General features: G+C 43.7%; 1 protein-coding gene across 1 annotated transcript in view; it reads left to right on the top strand.

Annotated features, from left to right (window-relative positions):
- mboat2a (membrane bound O-acyltransferase domain containing 2a) overlaps positions 1 to 20,621 on the top strand; it is a 103,293-nt gene that overhangs the window by 80,963 nt on the left and 1,709 nt on the right. Inside the window, exons 4-12 of the mRNA XM_029675072.2 lie at positions 1,923 to 2,018; positions 6,199 to 6,254; positions 11,800 to 11,854; positions 13,405 to 13,588; positions 15,316 to 15,508; positions 16,024 to 16,127; positions 16,239 to 16,303; positions 16,887 to 17,019; positions 19,905 to 20,056. Coding sequence (XP_029530932.2) covers positions 1,923 to 2,018; positions 6,199 to 6,254; positions 11,800 to 11,854; positions 13,405 to 13,588; positions 15,316 to 15,508; positions 16,024 to 16,127; positions 16,239 to 16,303; positions 16,887 to 17,019; positions 19,905 to 20,056 — 1,038 coding nt within the window. The remainder of the gene's footprint in view (positions 1 to 1,922; positions 2,019 to 6,198; positions 6,255 to 11,799; positions 11,855 to 13,404; positions 13,589 to 15,315; positions 15,509 to 16,023; positions 16,128 to 16,238; positions 16,304 to 16,886; positions 17,020 to 19,904; positions 20,057 to 20,621) is intronic.

Raw genomic sequence — 20,621 nt, 5'->3', positions numbered from 1 at the left:
TCTGAGAAACACAACAAGTGTACCCTGATGAGGTGACAGCATGTTCAAATAAACACTTCTTAGGCTTACTCCTATTCCGAAGCACCTTGGCCTTGTAACCATGGACGGCCATCTTACTGGACCTAAGATGCACACCACCAGCATTCTTCCTCATCCCCAACAAAGACTAGTTGATTTGTCTAATGGCACCTCGGATGTCCACAATACCTTCCATTGTGGAGAACCAGATGGATGCTCCAGCGAGCTGAATCAGTGTCAGCTTTGTACCAGCAGCCCTCAGTGCTCCCTCTCTACCAATGAAATCTGGTGTTGTCTCCTAACAACACTGGCAGGACGGCGGGAGCTGGGTCTTTGCCCTCTCGCCCGGCTTCCACACAGATATGCAGCCAAGCCCACCGTCCCTGCTTCGGCAATGGCTCTTTGAGTGGTGAATAAAGAGGTTTGAAGCTGAGGAGGAACAGAGTGTGTTGTCAAGAGTAAATGATAGAATTCATGTCCTGTAGGATGTAGTGCCATCCTATTGTATTGATTGACAAACCTATAGTAGTAATCTCTCATGGATATCATGTCATGGAGATGAATAAATCGTAGGAAACGGTCATGTTTTTATGTCTGACCTGTTGAATATGTGTAAACCATATTGTTCACCTCAAACTGAACCATGACGTCCTTCCGCTAACTGATATACAGCATTCGGAAAGTATTCAGACCTTCTTTGACTTTAACAGACTTATTTTAACTGGATAAAATGACTTCCCCCCCCTCAATAATCTACACAAAATACCCCATAATGACAAAGCGCAAAACATTTTTACAAATATTTTAGAAAAAAATAAAATACCTTTTATTGACATAAGTATTCAGACCCTTTGCTATAAGACTTGAAATTGTGCTCAGATGCAACCTGTTTCCATTGATCATCCTTGATGTTTCTACAACTTATTTGGAATCCACCTCTGGTAGATTCAATTGATTGGATTGATGTCTGAATAAAAACCGAGCCATGAGGTCGAAGGAATTGTCCGTAGAGCTCCGAGACAGGTTTGTGTTGAGGGACAGATCTGGGGAAGGGTACCAAAACAATTCTGCAGCATTCAAGGTCCCCAAGAAACACAGTTGGCCACCCTGCCAATCTGTGCATTTAGTGGAGAAGGGCCTTGGTCAGGGAGGTGACCAAGAACCCAATGGTCACTCTGACACAGCTCCAGAGCTCCTCTGTGAAGATGGGAGAAACTTCCAGAAGGACAGCCATCTGCAGCACTCCACCAAACAGGCCTTTATTGTAGTGTGGCCAGAGGGAAGCCACTCCTCAGTAAAAGGAACATGACGGCTCCCTTGGAGTTTGCCAAAATGCACCTGATGAAACCAAGATTTAACTCTTTGGCCTGAATTCCAAGCGTCACGTCTGGAGGAAACCTGGCACCATCCCTACGGAGAAGCATGGGGGTGGCAGCATCATGCTGTGGGGATGTTTTTCAGTGGCAGGGACTGGGAGACTAGTCAGGGAAAGATGAACGGAGCAAAGTTCAGAGATCCTTTATGTAAACCTGCTCCAGAGCCCTCAGGACCTCAGACTGGGGAGAAGGTTCACATTTTTTGGTATTTTATTTTTGTCTAATAACTTGTTTTTGCTTTGTCATTATTGTGTGGTAGATTGAGTGACTGGGGAAAAACATTTTTTTAAATCAATTTTAAAATAAGGCTGTAACAAAATGTGGAAAAAGCCATAGTCTGAATACACTGTAAACCTGCATACATATGAGAACATGACCATTGACTCCCTGACTCTCTTCCTATACCCACACTAGCACACTACCTAGTATGAAACAATATATAGGGGGGTGCATTCTGCAAAGTATGCTAGTATAGACATTTGAACGTGTCTGACCTTTTGACTGACCTTGTCTCTCCTCTCTCTGCAGGTTATGCTTCATAGTTGCTCTGGGTTACCTCAGCTTCTGTCAGATAACCCGGGTCTATGTCTTTGACTATGGCATGTACTCTGCAGACTTCACCGGGTAAGTACTAGGTGTTGTGTTGACAATCAATGACATTCATTAGGCGTTGGCATGGAAAACCAGCAGACATGCATGGCGGTCCTCAGAAACAGGAGTTGAATGACCATGGGAGTCAAATATCGGTAGTACCACATATCCAGCGGAGAGAATCCCAAACTCCAACAACTTTATACACTTAAATGTTGTGTAATAACAGGATGTTGAATCTAGCGAAATGGGCAGTGTCAGTGAATGGTTGTATCATCAGTTCCCCAGCGGTATATTGTTCCATCTCCTCCGGAGTGTCTGGTGAACCAGACAGCCACACACACACGTGCTAGGGCGGGGATGGCCAGTTGCTAAGCAACCCCAGTAGGAGACCCACGGCATCACAAGTGCAGACCTCCCTCTTTTCATTTCTTGTTTCTTCCTCTCCATTCCTTTCCCCCCCCCGTACCCGTCTTTTTTCATGAAATGCTAGTGACTAAAAGCTTCTAAATGACTAAGGCTGTGTCTAGACTTGCTATTTCATTAAGCTTTTGTATTCTGATCATGGAATTCCAAGTATGTCATGTATCTACACCTACATGTAAACAGTGGTGGGGAAAGTATTCAATTGTCATACTTGAGTAAAAGTAAAAGATACCTTAATAGAAAATGACTCAAGTGAAAGTCACCCAGTACATGTCTACAAGTATTCGGTTAATATACCATTTTCAAACAAAGCATTTTGTGTTTAGTGAGTCCACCAGATCAGAGGCAGTAGGGAGGACCAGGGATGTTCTCTTGATAAGTGTGTGAATTGGACCATTTTTTTTTTTCGGAATATAGTGAAGTATATATAATAAAGTACAGATAACCCCAAAAACTACATAAGTAGTACTTTAAAGTATTTTTACTTTACACCACTGCATTTAAATGTCTACCGTGCAGACATTGTGTCCGGATTCCCTTTCCCCGCACTATATTCAAATGCATTGTGTAAATGGTGGAACAGGCTAAATCTGATAATAACAAAACAACATTGATGGCAGTAGCCAACTAGCCAACAAACCTCTTTAACTAGCCAGCAAGCTAGCGGGATTGCAAACAGGTTATCATAACTAGGGTTGCACATTTTGGGGAATAATCAGAGGTGGAAACTAACAGAAATATATTTAAATGTAGATGTTTTTCTGCATTGGATATATTTACCATATCATTTGAAGATCGAAACCTTTTACCTCATCTTTTAAGTAGACTTCATTGCAAATGATTAAATCATTCCAGTAGAAAAAAAAACATTTAGTTAAGAATTGAATTTTAATTGAGTTGACTCTTCACATGGGATGATTTCACTGAACAACAAAAGAAAGGGAATATTGAATGATCTGTAAAATGATAGTCAAGAAACTAAAGCGTTGGTTGGCTTCCATGTCTTCTCCCTGGACTTTCTTAATGTCCACCTCTTGAACATCAGACTGAGGTCTCATCTTCACTGTCACTTTCCAACCTAGTTGAGGATGGCTTGTTGTCAGGCTCAAAAAGCCATAAATTTACCTGAATGTGTGTGTTCCCAAACAAGGTCCAGTTGCGCTCTGAGGCGGCTGATGGTGGGATTTGGAGGATGTTGGAGGCAACAGCGGAATGAGCCTCAGATCCACAAAGTCCCTTCGACCAGGTGGCTGATGAGATATGTTGGCACGACTGCCATATTGCATCTCCATCCCAAAGCCCTTGCTTGGAAGTGTACTTCGCCAGACTGCCAAGAACCTTGCCCTCATCCAGGCCAAGGTGGCGAGACACGGTAGTGATGACACCATAGGCCTTGTTGATCTCTGCACCAGACAGGATGCTCTTGCCTGCATACTTGGGGTCCAACATGTACATTGTGGCTTATATGGGCTTCAGGCAGAAGTCTTCACGCTTTTTGATGTATTTCAGAACTGCAGTTTCATCTGCTTGGAGCAACAGTGAAGTGGGCAGGGCAGTATGGATTTCTTCTCTTACATCTCCAAGCAGAGTCTGAACATCAGACAGGATAGCATTGTCTCCCTCAATCCATGCAATGGCTACTGCTATAGGTTTCAGGCTGCTTACCACTCTCTCCCATAATACATCATCCAGGAGGATCCTCTTGATGGGGCTGTCCATATCGGCAGACTGTTATATGGCCATTTCTAGGAGAGACTGTCAAACATGATGACAACACCACCCCAACGGGTGTTGCTGGGCAGCTTCAATGTGGTGCTCTTATTCTTCTCACTTTGCGTGGTGAGGTAGATTGCTGCTATAACTTGATGACCCTTCACATACCTAACCATTTCCTTGGCTCTCTTGTAGAGTGTAGCCATTGTTTTCAGTGCCATGATGTCGCTGAGGAGCAGATTCAATGCATGAACAGCACAGCCAATGGGTGTGATGTGTGGGTAGGACTCCTCCACTTTAGACCAAGCAGCCTTCATGTTCGCAGCATTGTCTGTCACCAATGTAAATACCTTCTGTGGTCCAAGGTCATTGATGACTGCCTTCAGCAATGGAGTGACTGGTGTGTCTGTTGTCCCTTGCTTCTGTGCTCTTGTAGAATACTGGTTGATGGGTAGAGATGGAGTTAATTATTCCTTCACCACCTATCAGAGATGTTTGCAATACATTCTGCTTTCTCTATGATTTGCTTGACCTTCATTTGAACTCTGCATCCAGCAAATGAGTAGATAAAGCATGTCTGGTTGGAGGGGTGTATGCTGAACGAAGAACATTCAGAAATCTCTTCCAATACTCATTGCCTGTGAGCATCAGATGTGAACCAGCTACATACACAGCTCGAGCAAGACATTCATCAGCATTTCTCTGACTACGTTCCTCCATTGAGTCAAAAAAAACTTCTGATTCCAGGAGGACCATGAGCTGTTGCTGTCGATAAGGTGTCTGATTCATCATTTTCACCCCGAATGAGAAGTAGAGGGACTTTTGTCAGAGGTTGCTTGTTGTGAGCGCTGAGGGAACTTTATGCACTTGGCCAGATGATTCTGCATCTTTGTTGCATTCTTCACATATGATTTGGCACAGTATTTGCAAATGTACACAGCTTTTCCTTCTACATTAGCTGCAGTGAAATGTCTTCACACATCAGATAGTGGCATTTTCCTGTAAAGATTAGAAAAAAAATGAGTACAAAAAAACATTTCCATCTACAGATAAATAGTTAAGCAGTTATATTAAACAACTACTTTGTAAGATGAATGTTTTGAAATGAAACGCATGGAGAGGCTCAAGCAAGCTAACATCCACATGGTAAAACTTACTAGCATAAATTGTTAAGAAGTTAGAAATGATTTAAACACACTTTGCGTTTGGCTGCTGTTTACAAGTTAACAAAAAATATGTTCACCTCACCCAGTATTGTAATCAAACCTTACCAGAAAGCATGTAGTCCTTGGCTCAGACAGTGTAGTAGTGCTCAATAGCATCTCATTAGTGTGCGAGATCTTCAGAATCAGCTGCACATGTGATGGAAGAATGCATTGTGCATGCAGAGGGTTGCAATTCCATTGAATTGGGGATAGTTTAACCAAAATATGCCACAAGACCTAGAATTGCCTTGTGTGTATCCCACAACAAAAAAGGTTCACTGTTATCAGCTAACTGTTTTGATGAATTTAAGCAACATTTTTCAAAATTCCCGGGCTTTTAACCCTCCCATGGAAAAATTCCGGAAATGTACCAGAAATGTTCAGACCCTTTGCAACCCTAAGCATAACTCGAGCATAATAGTTTTTCTAAATCAAGTCAAACCTAATTGAATATTTGTACTTTCTCTCTGGTTTGGACGATTAGGGCCCAATCTATTCCACACAACATATCAATCTGCTACCAGTTATAACCTGATACATGCTTTGGGGTGTCATGTCATTTTGAACGACTGTTTTTTCTGTGCAACCTACAACCAATGAGGATAGTCTTTCACCCCACCGTTCTTCTGTCACATAGTATTACATACTTGGGCGTATACAAAAGCAGCATGAAGTCAGTCTGCTGTATTATACAGAGTGACTGACAGGTCTCGCTACAGCAGTCCTCCCAAATGCACCATGTCTGCCTGATGGAGATGGGATGTTATCTTGTATGTGATCTGGAAGGAGAAGCTCGTTCCAGTGTAGGTGAGAGCGGAGACCATAAGTTGATGTGATTTGGTTTCTCCTCTCCTGTGTTTCTCCTATAGGCCAATGATGGTCATCACTCAGAAGATCACCAGCTTGGCGTTTGAGATACACGACGGTGAGACGTGCATGTGTGTACTTGTGTGTAATGTGCGTTAACTAAGGAGGTGAGTCATGGTGAAGGAACATGTCATCGATAAAGGCTGTCACGGCAGTCACGTGGGACTTGAGAGCAGCAGCAGATGGAGAGAGACAACACAGTGATTTTTATGAACTGCGCTGCTCGGCTTCCTTTCTGCCAGACAGCTAAAGCATAGTGAACACAATCTGCAGTCACCTTGTTTTGAATAGAAACACAAAGTCAGAGGGGATATGAACGTTCCATTTGATTGTTTCGGTTTCATCTGCGAGGCCTTTTCGAAAGAGTTTCCGTCTGTCTCCTCGTCACCTTTGCAGACAATAAATAGTTCCCTTTTTATATCCAGTTTCCCATTTTATTACTTTTAATTGAAATGAAACATTATATACCATTTTTCAAATTGGTTTACATTTTTAAAACCACTCTTTGGGACACAGATTTCATAATACAGTAATTGATACATCAGTGCTTGTATTGTCAGGAATGTTTAGTGTGGACTCAGTCGCGTGAGCAGGGGCGGCAATGTAAACGAGCTTATGTAACGAGGAACGTTACGCGTTCTCCCTCTCTCCCCTACACCAAATCATCCATGATGTCAGATACTGTATGCATAGAGAGAAGTGTGTGTGTGTGTGTGAATGGGGATTACATGGCTGTACTCCCTTTGAAGTCCTGTAAAGTAGAGCGCCAGCGTTAGAAGTCTGAAGTAGCCAAACGGCCACAGCAGCTAATTAAGGATGGAGAGATGAGTGTTGGGAGGACAGGATTAGAATGAACGAGTGTACAAGAGGCTTAGGGGAGTTGAGGCTGACCAGCTCCTCCACTTCAGTCAAATAGCTTCAGGTGGTGTATGTATGTGTGTGTGTGCATCCAGTGTTTGTTGCAGTGTAGGCTACTGATTTCTCCTCATAAGTAATGAACATCTAAGACCATACATCTATGTGATGTCACAGTGAACACTGCATGTTCTTTTTCTGTCGAGGGAAGCATGTAATGCAGTGGTATTTAAACTTTTTCATTAGGGACCCCATGTTTTTCACCAGAAATGCTGGGGACAACTTTTTTCCAACATCATTTCTGGTGACCCCAGCCCAAATCTAATGGCGTAACCTTATCATAAAATATTTTTTTATTTTTTTACATCAACTTTCAATTCATTACATTTGTATCTATTATTAAAATAAAGTCTCAAATAAATACATTTACTCAACATTTTATTTTTCAAAAACGTGTGTATATTGTCCCATGCAATAATGTCATCTTAAAAATACAAAAATAAGTATTACATGATACATAGGTGCAGAGTGGGCACCCAAGTGAATGGGAAAGGTAGGGAACACCGACAATTTCGCACCATCTAAAAATGGGAAATTAAACGTAATTAGACGAAATCTTTCCCATTCATTTGGGATTGAGGCATATACCAACTAGCCAGTTTATAATATCAATAAGGCGCCTCGGGGGCTTTGTGGTATATGGCCAATATACCACGGCTAAGGGCTGTATACAGGCACTCTGCTTGCGCATTGTGCCTAAGAACGGCCGTCGCCCATCTTCCAGCAATAACTGGAAGTCTATGGTTAACGCTAGTTAGCATTCGCTCACAAAACTACCTCTGACTTCCATCATACTGGACACAGACCAGTACAAATGATATCCACGAGTTCATCTGAGTATGTGGGGAAGTAGATAAAGAGCCTCCGTGCTAAAATCCCAAAGTATCCCTTTTAAAAGGCTTTACAGTTGCGTGCACGTTTTTTCCCCAGCTGTGTGGTTGGCATGATTTACGGTCAATGTGTGTTCGGAGTGGAATAGCAGTTGATTCTGAGTTGAATCTGGTTATTAGCTGAATGGCAGTGTGACCATCTAGTCCTCTGCCTCTTAGTCTTGAAAACCTGACCCTCGGCAACACAGTGGCTAGTTTGCATCAACTACCTGAACTGAAACAACTGAAACGGTTTTGCCTGCGTGCCTCGTGATTTGTTGGGAGAGTCCCCCGGTATCTCTTCCTATCGACGTAGACCGCCACGTAGTTCCTCTATGCCAAAAGAATCCGTCATTGAAGCCAGACCCTAGTTGCTGTTGCATAGGGTCAGGTTGTCAAGACTACCTCAGTCTCCCTAACCGTACCGGTAGCACTCTGACTGAGACCGACGGAGATGGGCTCAGGCCACAGCTGATTTAGGCCTTGTACATTTGAGGGGAAAGAGAACAAAACACCATCACCACAGTGGGTCAGTGTACTCGGTTGTTTTCCCTTTTTTTCTTTCTGTGCCGCCACACATTTGTAGCTGAAGAAATGTTTTGCATATGACTTATCCCAATGATTAAATGTTGCTGAGTGACCTAGGGAGCACACAGCAATTAGGCTTTACTGGAGTGATCTGATCTCAAATTAGGCTATATTACCACATAGGGTTGCAAAATTCCGGTAACTTTCCCCAATCCTGGTTGGAAAGATTCCCGGGTTTCCTGCTTTTTCCAGTGTAATTCCATTAATCATCCTTCAGGATTTCTGGAAAACAGGGGGAATTTTGGGAAAGTTAGCAGAATTGTGCAACCCTATTAACACATCAATTTACACAGATGTATGGTTTATTCTATTTCTTTGGTTAAACTCAGCAAAAAAAGAAACAGGGTCCTGAAAAAGGGCTGTCTTTCAAAGAGAATTCATAGATCTTCATTGTAAAGGGTTTAAACACTGTTTCCCATGTTTGTTCAATGAACCATAAACAATTAATGAACATGCACCTGTGGAACGGTCGTAAGACACTAACAGCTTACAGATGGTGGGCAATTAAGGTCACAGTTATGAAAACTTGGGACACTAAAGAGGCCTTTCTACTGACTCTGAAAAACACAAAAAGAAAGATGCCCCTGCTCATCTGCGTGAACGTGCCTTAGGCATGCTGCAAGGAGGCATGAGGACTGCAGATGTGGCTAGGGCAATAAATTGCAATATCCGTACTGTGATACGCCCAAGACAGCGCGTCAGGGAGACAGGACGGACAGCTGATCGTCCTCGCAGTGGCTGACCACGGTACATCCGAACATCACACCTGCGGGACAGGTACAGGATGGCAAGAACAACTGGCCAGGTTACACCAGGAACGCACAATCCCTCCATCGGCGCTCAGACTGTCCGCAATAGGCTGAGAGAGGCTGGACTGAGGGCTTGTAGGCCTGTTGTAAAGGCAGGTCCTCACCAGACATCACCGGCAACAACGCCGTCTATGGGCACAAACCCACTGTCGCTGACGAGTCACGGTTTTGTCTCACCAGGGGTGATGGTCGGATTCGCGTTTATCGTTGAAAAGAGTTAGAGGCCTGTACTCTGGAGCGGGATCAATTTGGAGGTGGAGGGTCCGTCATAGCGTCATCAGACTGAGCTTGTTGTCATTGTAGGCAATCTCAACGCTGTGCTTTACAGGGAAGACATCCTCCTCCCTCGTGGTACCCTTCCTGCAGGCTCATCCTGATATGACCCTCCAGCATGACAATGCCACCAGTCATACTGCTCGCTCTGTGTGTGATTTCCTGCAAGACAGGAATGTCAGTCTTCTGCCATGGCCAGCGAAGAGCCCGGATCTCAATCCCATAGAGTACGTCTGGGACCTGTTGGATCGGAGGGTGAGGGCCATTTCCCCCCAGAAATGTCCGGGAACTTGTTACCCCACTCTTCCACCAACGCACCGACATCTTATAGCAAGAACTGGCAAATCTGGTGCAGTCCATGAGGAGGAGACGCACTGCAGTACTTAACCTCTTAGTCCGCCCCATCCCGCATGCGGTATCGTTGCTACAGCCTCAAGCTCATTAGCATAACGCAACGTTAGCGATTTTTAAAAATCGCAAATGAAACGAAATAAATATGCCTGTTCTCAAGCTTATCCTTTTCTTAACAATTTCAAAATATGCTTTAGAACAAGAGAAAATCACTAATTTGTGTAAGAGTGGTGATAGCTAGCTTAGCGTTAGCATTAGCATTTAGCATGCAACATATTCACAAAAACCAGCCAAGGAATCAAATAAAATAATTTACCTTTGAAGAACTTCAGATGTTTCAATGAGGAGACTCTCAGTTACATAGCAGATGTCCAGTTTTTCCTGAAAGATTCTTGTGTAGGACACATCGTTCCCTTTTGTTACTATGCATATGGCTACCGAAACTAACCGAAAATTCAGTCACCTACATGTCGAACTTTTTTCCGAATTAACTCCATAATATCGACTGAAACATGGAAAACGTTGTTTGAATCAATCCTGAAGGTGGTTTGTCATATTTCTCTCCATTGAAAGCACCGTCCTTGTAGCCTGGTTTGTTCTGAGATTTGAATGGAAAAATACCGGGACCTGACTTTTGCGCACCAATTGCCACGCAGACACCTAGCGGGACACCTGGTAAATGTAGTCTCTTATGGTCAATCTTCCAATGATATGCCTACAAATACGTCACAATGCTGCAGAGACCTTGGGGAAACAAGAGAAAGAGTCCGTTCATTCCTGTCGCATTCACAGCCATATAAGGCGATCATGGAAAACGTAGCCTCAGAAATCCTGTGCATTTCCTGGTCGGTCATACATCTTGGTTTTGCCCGAAACATTTGTTCTAAGGGACTCACAGTGAAAATCTTTGCATTTCTGGAAACGTAAGACTGTCTTCTTTCCAAAGCTATCAATTCCAAGCATATTCGAGCATCTTTTCGTGACAAAATATTGCGCTTAAAACGGGCACGTCTTTTTATCCAAAAATGAAATACTGCCCCTATAGGACTAACACCAGGCCACACCAGATACTGACTTACTTTTAATCAATAAGGCCAATATACCACGGCTAAGGGCAGTTCTTATGCACAGCGCCATGGAATATTGGCCATATGTCACAAACCCCTGAGGTGCCTTATTGCTATTATAAACTGGTTACCAATGCAAATAGAGCAGTAAAAAGAAATATTCCGTCATACCCGTGGTATACGGTCTGATATACCACAGCATTCAGGACCAAAACAACCTGGGATATAGTAGGGGCGGCAGATAGCCTAGTGGTTAGAGCGTTGGGCCAGTAACCTCAAGGTTGCTGGATCAAATCCCCTTGCTGACAAGGTAAAAATCTGTCGTTAACCCCTGAACAAGGCATTGTTCCTCGGTAGGCCATCATTGTAAATAAGAATTTGTTCTTAACTGACTTGCCAAGTTAAATAAAGGTTCCATTTTTAAAGGAGAGAAGACTGGCTTCCACCCAAATGGCACTCTATTTCCTATGCAGTGAACTCAAAAAAATAAAGGGAACACTAAAATAACTCATCCTAGATCTGAATGAATGAAATATTCTTATTAAATACTTTTTTCTTTACATAGTTGAATGTGCTGACAACAAAATCACACAAAAATGATCAATGGAAATCAAATGTATCAACCCATGGAGGTCTGGATTTGGAGTCACACTCAAAATTTAAAGTGGAAAACCACACTACTTTGATGTAATGTCCTTAAAATAAAAAGCCCACACTCTGTGTTCCCATAGGCTTGGCGAGGAAGGAGGAACAGCTGACCCCCAGTCAGAGATGCCTAGCTGTAAGGTATGTTTTTACTCTCCCAGCTGGACTAGAGACAGTTCTACTGCCGTACTCAAAGCTATGAGCTAGGTATTAAAATGCTTACCGTTTTATTTTCTCCTCCATTTTTGACCATTTTAAAGCGCAATACAACCACACGTGGACACTGCATTTAAAAATCACAGAGGATGACACAGTTGTATTTCCTTTTGGGTCCCCTTATAAATATATCAAAACTAAATGTATACACCAGATTATAACATTAAATGTCCAATGATGTTTGTTCTGCTTCTTTCTTGGGTCTCTTCTTTCTCTCCCATTGTAACAAACGGGGGTCTTTTTTTCAACTTCTACTCTGATTCTATAATAATATTGAATGCTTTTTGGACACAAGGAAAGATTTGTGTCCAGCACCGTGCAAAAAGTAGCTCACAACAGGATATTTGCTTCTAAAAGAGGAATAAGATGGAAATGATTGCCTCTGGAGGAATCTTAGACGATTGTATTTTCTTCCCATGAAATGACTGAGTACAGAATGCTTCTTGGCATCAACTATAATTAGTGGTTATCATGACTTAAACACCCCACGGCTCCTCAGTCACAGGGGCTGTGAAGGAGTTTGTATCCCGGCTCCAAAGGTTGACCAGGGTAGTCCAGGGCCCCGGACTAACATTTGCCCCTGGTGGCACTGATGCCACTAATATTTTCAGTTTGTGGCACCAGCCCATTATTTGGGGACAATGGGACCACCAACTACTGGGTGAAAGGAATTTAATCTAAGAGTCGTTTTGGCACTACTTTAACAATATCTGTGCAAGTTTAGTAGGACATTGAACAAGTCATCCCTTGAAAAAAACAACCAGAAAATGACACATCGTTGTGAAGTACGTTAGGAGTTAAGAAACATGCTTTACGTATGTCATCTGCTGGTGTGACCCCTAACCCCTCAACTACAGTGCAACCCAGCCAACCCTTTGGCCGAAACACCTTGGTTATTGTGATTTTGCTGCTTGCCCTCGAGACAAACCCCAACCTTGCTGTACCTCCACCACCACACTCAACAGATTGCACTTTGCAGGGAAAGGCCTCACTTCCTCCCTGCAAAGAGCCAGGCAGACGCAAATGCAGCCGGTGCAACAAAAGCCCCTTTTACAAATCGGCTCTGAGAACTATAAGCATCCATTTGACAAAAGTCTACGAATGCTCTGAATTCACAATCATACTGGATGTGTCTGCTGAGTCACCTCAGAGTGAAGACTAGGTCTCTACTCTTGCTGCTCTACTTGATGGGCGTTCACTATCGCCATGCTAGAATGCTACGCCAAAAGTGCTGACGCATGTGCTACTTGTTTCTAAACCTAGGGTCAAAGCCGGGGAAGGGGTAATGTTACCTACTTACCGTGCTAAAAGACACATGGATAGAAATGAGACGAGGGTAACGTTAGATGGGAGGTTCGAGCGCTCCGAGAACGCCGTCCAGCACGTCCACGTTTTCTAGCGTGGCCGATAGAGACGGCTGCCTCTCTTTGACATCTGTCTAACGTCTCATCCGTTGTCTCGTCCTCTTCCCCCAGGAAGATGCCCAGTCTGCTGGAGTACCTGAGCTACAACTGTAACTTCATGGGCATCCTGGCCGGGCCCACCTGCTCCTACAACGACTACACGGCCTTCATCGAGGGCACGGCCTACCAGCCTCGCCACCTGGAGGCCAACGGGACGGAGAACGGGAAGTACAAGCATACGGAGCCCTCGCCCAAGGTACCACAATGCCAGAGCTCCCAGAACCAGGATGAACCTAGTAGAATAGAAAATATACTTTGTCTTCAACTCTGGTCCTGGGTTTTGCTCTAGTCCAGTCCTAGCACACCTGGGCTTGAGGATTAGGCGAGTCGTTGAACTAGTTGTCTTAGTGCTGGACTGGAGCAAATGCCTGCGCAGCCTATATTTCTAGGAAGAGTTGGTGATCATTGGTAGTGTGAGTTAGGACTTGCGTAAGTGCATAGTGGACAAACAGTCATGGTAAAGCTTGTATTTATTAGGGATTACTATTCCTGGGGTCCAAACACATTAAGGCACTTACATCACACACAAAACAAAAGGTAAAACACTGCATCATATAACACTTGGTACCCCACTACATATCTACAATACAACATGTTTAATGCAACAATATTACAATGTGCGTGTGTGGCATGCGTGTGTGTGTGGTGGCGTGCGTGTGTGTGGTGTGTGTGTGTGGCGTACGTGTGTGTGTGGCATGCGTGTGTGTGTGTGTGTGTGTGTGTGGGGCGTGCGTGTGTGTGGTGTGTGTGTGTGGCATGCGTGCGTGGGGCGTGTGTGTGGCGTACGTGTGTGTGTGGCGTGCGTGTCTCTCGTCACAGTCACTGTTGTAATGTGACATGGAACTTTGACCAGGAAAAACTCCAGGCCCTAGTTATGCCGTCTTGTAGTTCAGAATGGAAACACTGTGCTTTTCATGCCTAAAGCGAGAACAACCAGTACCACAGTGCTTTTGTGTAGAAATTCAGCTGTCATTCCAATGAATTCAACTACAGATGCTGAAAAGTTCCGACGGGACCCCACCAGACAAGTCTGCGTTTTATTCTCCTCCTAATCCCCACGATGGTGTTATCACCAGGTTACCAGACGAGACTGAGGAACTCCGAGCCGGCGTGTCAATGAAGGAGATTATTTTGCCTGATAACCGCCAATGAATTCAGTCTTTCCTGATAATGTTTGGTTTCACGGGTAGAAGAAAAATGACCTCTTACTCTGTGCATGTGTGTGTGTGTCCACCACAACAATGATAATCAATCCCGTGACCTACAATCTATATGTGTTGTTTCCTCGGTAAGATGGTACAGCTTTAATTTACAACCCAAATAAGCTTTTACATCAGGATGGCTGGAGAAAATAATGTAGCGTGTCACTTCCTCCCTCGGAGCGCGTCTCAATTATTCTGACATCGTTGGCGTTTCTATGATTCATATCTCACTCAAGAGTTTGAGTTGTTCCTGCGAGAGGCTTATGACCGATATTCAGCAAAGGGAAGGGACACAATACAAGCCGTGCTAAATATAGACTTCTCAGACAGCCTCGCTGAAGTGTTGGCCTTTTTCTTTTCTTTTTTACAAGTGAATTTACAGGCTAATCTTGAACATAGGTGGCAATTCAAGACGGCAAAACACAAAAGCTGCAACACAACATGTCCAATATTTCCCTGCTGTTGTACATTATGGGATAGGCCTATACCTGTTAAGTTCCCCCCAAAAGCTGATATTTCAGACGTTAACTATTGACATAGTGTTCAAATCCTCACACATCTACCGTAAAATTGACTTAAAAATAAAAAAAAAAATACCCCCCAAAAATGTTAACCCTAGTTTGCAGGTATAATCGATTTATCTGGTTAAAATGCTTCTTAAGACTGTCATAATCTTGCATGACCTCCGTATGTCTTAAAATCATCCGTTTCACCTTCACAGAACAACGTGATCTCCAAGCTGTGCACTTGTGCCATCTCCCTGGCCGTCTTCCTGTCCGTGTCGAAGATCTTTCCTGTGGAGCGCTCCATCGACGACAAGTTCATGACCTCTACCCCCTTCATCCTCCAGGTCCTCTACCTGTACCTCTCCATGCTGGCCACCCGGCCCAAGTACTACTTCATTTGGACCCTGTGTGAGTGCACATATTATTCACGTGACGAAATGAGAAGTTAAAAAAAAACATGTTTTTCTGGGAAGTCATTTGGGATTTGAAGGCTGTTGGGGGATAATTATATGGGTGCTGCTTTATTTAACTAGGTAGGTCAATTAAGAACACATTTTTATTTACAATGATGGCCTGGCCAGAGGCTAAAGGCCTTGTGGTGCAGGGATTAAAAGTGTAAGACAAGATGGACGACAGACGTTTTGGGCATTTGGGTGCATTATATGGGTGCTGGCCACCCCATATAACAAATCAGGGTGACATTGCCTGGGATAGTGGTCCTTCTAAAGTCACACAAAAAAATGTGGCTACGTTTTTGAGTTGTGTTACACTGCCCTCCTGTGGCAATGTGGAGAACAATACTCCCGAAGAGCCTAGTACAGTCAAACGAAATGGTCTTGACAGTAAGGGATAATGTTATTCATTGTTGGCCTCTGCCATTCTGCCTGGTAACTTTTCGGTTGTTTTTTCCCCCCATTGGACAGCTGATGCCATCAACAACGCCGCAGGCTTCGGCTTCAATGGCTACAACAAAGATGGCACACCAAGATGGGACCTGATATCCAATTTGAGAATACTGGACATTGAGGTAAGCCTTTTAAAAAATATATATTATTCACATTTCACTAGTACTGTAGAAGTAGGCTATTATTCATTATTTAGGCTACATTCACTACTTCAACAACCACTCTCCTTCCAGTTTGCCACCAGTTTCAAGATGTTCCTCGACAACTGGAATATCCAGACGGCGCTTTGGCTCAAAAGGTAAAATGCATCATAAACCAGATTACGCTGTACTATCGCACAACAGTAGTCTTGTGTGTGTATTGTACAATCTACATGATGGTATATCTACTATCACAGATAGTAGGCTTATATCAGTAGTAATGCTGATAAATGTACTGAATCTGCGAGCGTCTGGGCCATTATCTCTACACGGGGTTGGGATGCTAGTGTGCTAATGCTAGATCTGCATCATGTGCAGTCAGGCTGCGATTTTAGCCTTGTGATTAGCATTTAGCGGGGATGCTAATGCTAGATCTGCATCATGTGCAGTCAGGCTGCGATTTTAGCCTTGTGATTAGCATTTAGCGGGGATGCTAATGCTAGATCTGCATCATGTGCAGTCAGGCTGCGATTTTAGGCTTGTGATTAGCATTTAGCGGGGATGCTAATGCTAGATCTGCATCATGTGCAGTCAGGCTGCGATTTTAGCCTTGTGATTAGCATTTAGCGGGGATGCTAATGCTAGATCTGCATCATGTGCAGTCAGGCTGCGATTTTAGCCTTGTGATTAGCATTAGCGGGGATGCTAATGCTATATCTGTGCCATGTCTGTCTTCAACAGGGTGTGTTATGAGCGCTGTCCCATCAACCCCACAGCGGCCACCTTCCTACTGTCGGCCATGTGGCACGGAGTGTACCCCGGGTACTACCTCACCTTTCTCACAGGCATTGGCATGACCATGGCAGCACGGACAGTGAGTAAACAGCCAACACAGCTGGTGTTACTGACCTGGGGTTGTCTGCACACCTCGACTGCATTACCTCTTTCAGCTGGTATTTTATTAGGATCCCCATTTAGCTTAGCAGTTGCAAAAGCAGCAGCTACTCTGGGGTCCACATGAAACATGACATAATACAGAACATTCATAGACAACAGCTCAAGGACAGAACTACATGGATAAAAAATACACACAAACTATCTAGGTCCAATAGGGGAGAGGCGTTGTGCCTCGAGGTGTTGCTTTATCTGTTTTTTAAAACCAGGTTTGCTGTTTATTTGAGCAATATGAGATGGAAGTTCCATGCAATAATGTCTCTATTTAATACTGTACGCTTTCTTGAATTTGTTCTGGATTTGGGGGCTGTGAAAAGACACCTGGTGTCATGTCTGGTGGGGTAAGTGTGTGTGTCAGAGCTGTGTGTAAGTTGACTATGCAAACTATTTGGGATTTTCAACACAATGTTTCTAATATAAAGAAGTGATGCAGTCAGCCTCTCCTCAACTCTTAACCAAGAGAAGCTGGCAGCATAGTATTTATATCAGACCTCTGATTACAATGAAGAGCAAGACGTGCCGATCAGTTCTGGGCCAGCTGCAGCGATAGTGTCCATTATGTAATAGTGTCCTGTATAGTAATAATAGCAGAGGTAAGGCGTGATAGTGTCCAGCTGCAGCGATAGTGTCCATTATGTAATAGTGTCCTGTATAGTAATAATAGCAGAGGTAAGGCGTGATAGTGTCCTGTATAGTAATAATAGCAGAGGTAAGGCATGATTAGTGTCCTGTATAGTAATAATAGCAGAGGTAAGGCGTGATAGTGTCCTGTATAGTAATAATAGCAGAGGTAAGGCGTGATAGTGTCCAGTATAGTAATAATAGCAGAGGTAAGGTGTGATAGTGTCCAGTATAGTAATAATAGCAGAGGTAAGGCGTGATAGTGTCCAGTATAGTAATAATAGCAGAGGTAAGGCGTGATAGTGTCCAGCTGCAGCGATAGTGTCCTGTATAGTAATAATAGCAGAGGTAAGGCGTGATAGTGTCCAGTATAGTAATAATAGCAGAGGTAAGGCGTGATAGTGTCCAGTATAGTAATAATAGCAGAGGTAAGGCGTGATAGTGTCCAGTATAGTAATAATAGCAGAGGTAAGGCGTGATAGTGTCCAGTATAGTAATAATAGCAGAGGTAAGGCGTGATAGTGTCCAGTATAGTAATAATAGCAGAGGTAAGGTGTGATAGTGTCCAGTATAGTAATAATAGCAGAGGTAAGGCGTGATAGTCTCCAGTATAGTAATAATAGCAGAGGTAAGGCGTGATAGTGTCCTGTATAGTAATAATAGCAGAGGTAAGGTGTGATAGTGTCCAGCTGCAGCTTAACTAGGACTTTCCTCTAAGCACTGGACCACACGACTGGACAAGAATCAAGATAAGACAAAACTAGGGCCTGCAGCACTTGCTTTTTGGAGTGTGGTGCCACAATATTGTGATCCCTGCATCCAACGGGTACGGATACAGCTTCAGAACAAGGTTCTACAGTATTAGTAAAAATGTGATCGATACATGTGGTTGATCTTGTTCCTGTGGTGTTTGTAAACACCCTGGTAGGTTGATTAATAACCTGAACCAGATTATAGGTACTGGTTAAACCCTCGGTGTCATGTCTAGGCGCGAACACGAGTTCTGGGGTATTAGGCAGAATTCCATGGGATGTCAGTACAACTCAAAACTCTGTTAGCCTTTTGAGCTAAAGCCGAGGTGTTAACTCTGGCAAAACCAGAAATCCTCAGGTTTCACGCAAGGTCACAAAAGCACATAACTGATGTCTTTTAGCTGGCGTTGCCCCCATCTCATTCCATTTGTCACAGTCACCATTAGCGACAAAACAGACCTTAAATTTGATAAACATGCCACCATTTTACTTATTATTATTATTATTATGTAAAGACAGCAGAGAGGTGACCCTGTTCTTATTTTAACGGGAGAATATAGAACGACAGACCCTGGGCACTGTCCGCTCGGCTCTAAAGCTCATACCCCATGGCACAGTGGTTGTGTGGGTGGGAGTCTGCTTTATGCATGAGCAATATGCCAGCAAGGGTGTGTGTCGCAGTATGATAGAGCCCGGGATCACAGGGTAATGGACGGACGGATCCCCACGGCGACAGTAAGAGAGTCCTAGAGGACAGAAAGAGAACCTCTCCTCAATACGCGGCTCCATTCTCCCTCTCATCACATCCAGGAATAACACTATCACAAGATGTCACGATACACAGAACTAGAGAGGGACTTTTTTTTTTACGGTTCCCCATCCGAAAGTGGACACTTTGCACTCAACCTCATGGATTAATTTAAGCATTGGATTTGGTGTAAGCATGGGCTGGTATGGGAGTTTTCATGCGTCATGTTTGTTAGGCCAGTGCATTCTCGTACAAACCACGGGGGGAGGGGGGAGTGAATGAGTGAGAACGGTAGCGAAACTCAGCCATGTCCTGAAAAACAATTTCAGAAAGACGAAGCTCTACATTTTGAGATTCATATTGTTACTCTAAATGCAGGACGTGGTTGAGTTATGCACTAATGATGAAGTACATTGCTTCTGTCCATGTAAGGTAAAGAACGGGGTCAGTAAACCTCTTGTTGGGCGTTTTATAATGGCTACGACATTACAGCCTATTAAGTCTGAAAGCTGATTTAGTTTCTGTGCCTTCACTGATGGGTCTATCTTTTAGTCTCTAACCTCCACATCTTCTCTACAAGTTTTTTAGTTTTTACTTTCTGCATCTTAAAGTCAATGCAACATAATGATGTGAGGCGTTTGCTGTGGGACCGATTCACAATGTATTCATTTGGCTCACTTCCAGCTTAGACACAACATCAAACCGTACTTCCTGGGTTCCACGACACACAAGAGCGTCTACGATGTCATCACGTGGGCAGGGACTCAGGTCGCCATCTGCTACACGGTTGTGCCATTCGTCCTATTGGCCGTTGGGCCGTCACTCAAGTTCTACAGGTGAGTGACATGACTGATTCCACATGCATAATGTAAGAAGTTGTTATATTTAACAATGTAGGCCTAGTTTTCAAAACAGTACCTTTTTATTAATACATGTGTAGACGACAAAGGTGAGTTGCACATACTGTGCTGGGTCCTAAGAGCCCTGGGAAGCACCACCAAGTTCAAAACCTCTCCTGATTTTTATGGGACATTTTTACAAGTGCCTGTTTAAAAAGGCAGGCCAATAAAACGAGTGAGCACGGCACAGATGGGCACACGGCATTAGGTCTTTCCCCTTTAGTGTCCAACTGTTAACAAGACCAGTTAATGACTAGAAGACGGGGATGATTCACATGGAGAAATAAGAGGGGCTTTATGCATTCAGGGCCCTCCAGTAAAATGGAGGCAAAATATTCTGAGTCATCTGCCAGGTTGAGGAGCGTATAAAACCCAGTCATTAAACAGGAGAGTTTGGGGACGGCTGGCTGCTGAAATGGAAGGAAGGACTGGACCTTGAGGACATAGTGTTCCCATAATCACAAATACACTGTGACTGACTGCAGAGATATAAAACTCAGGA

This window comes from Oncorhynchus nerka, linkage group LG12 (assembly GCF_034236695.1).
Source record: "Oncorhynchus nerka isolate Pitt River linkage group LG12, Oner_Uvic_2.0, whole genome shotgun sequence".
NCBI classification, from domain to species: domain Eukaryota; kingdom Metazoa; phylum Chordata; class Actinopteri; order Salmoniformes; family Salmonidae; genus Oncorhynchus; species Oncorhynchus nerka.
Note: the sequence above shows the minus strand (reverse complement) of the source record. Positions and strands in the feature narration are given on the sequence as shown.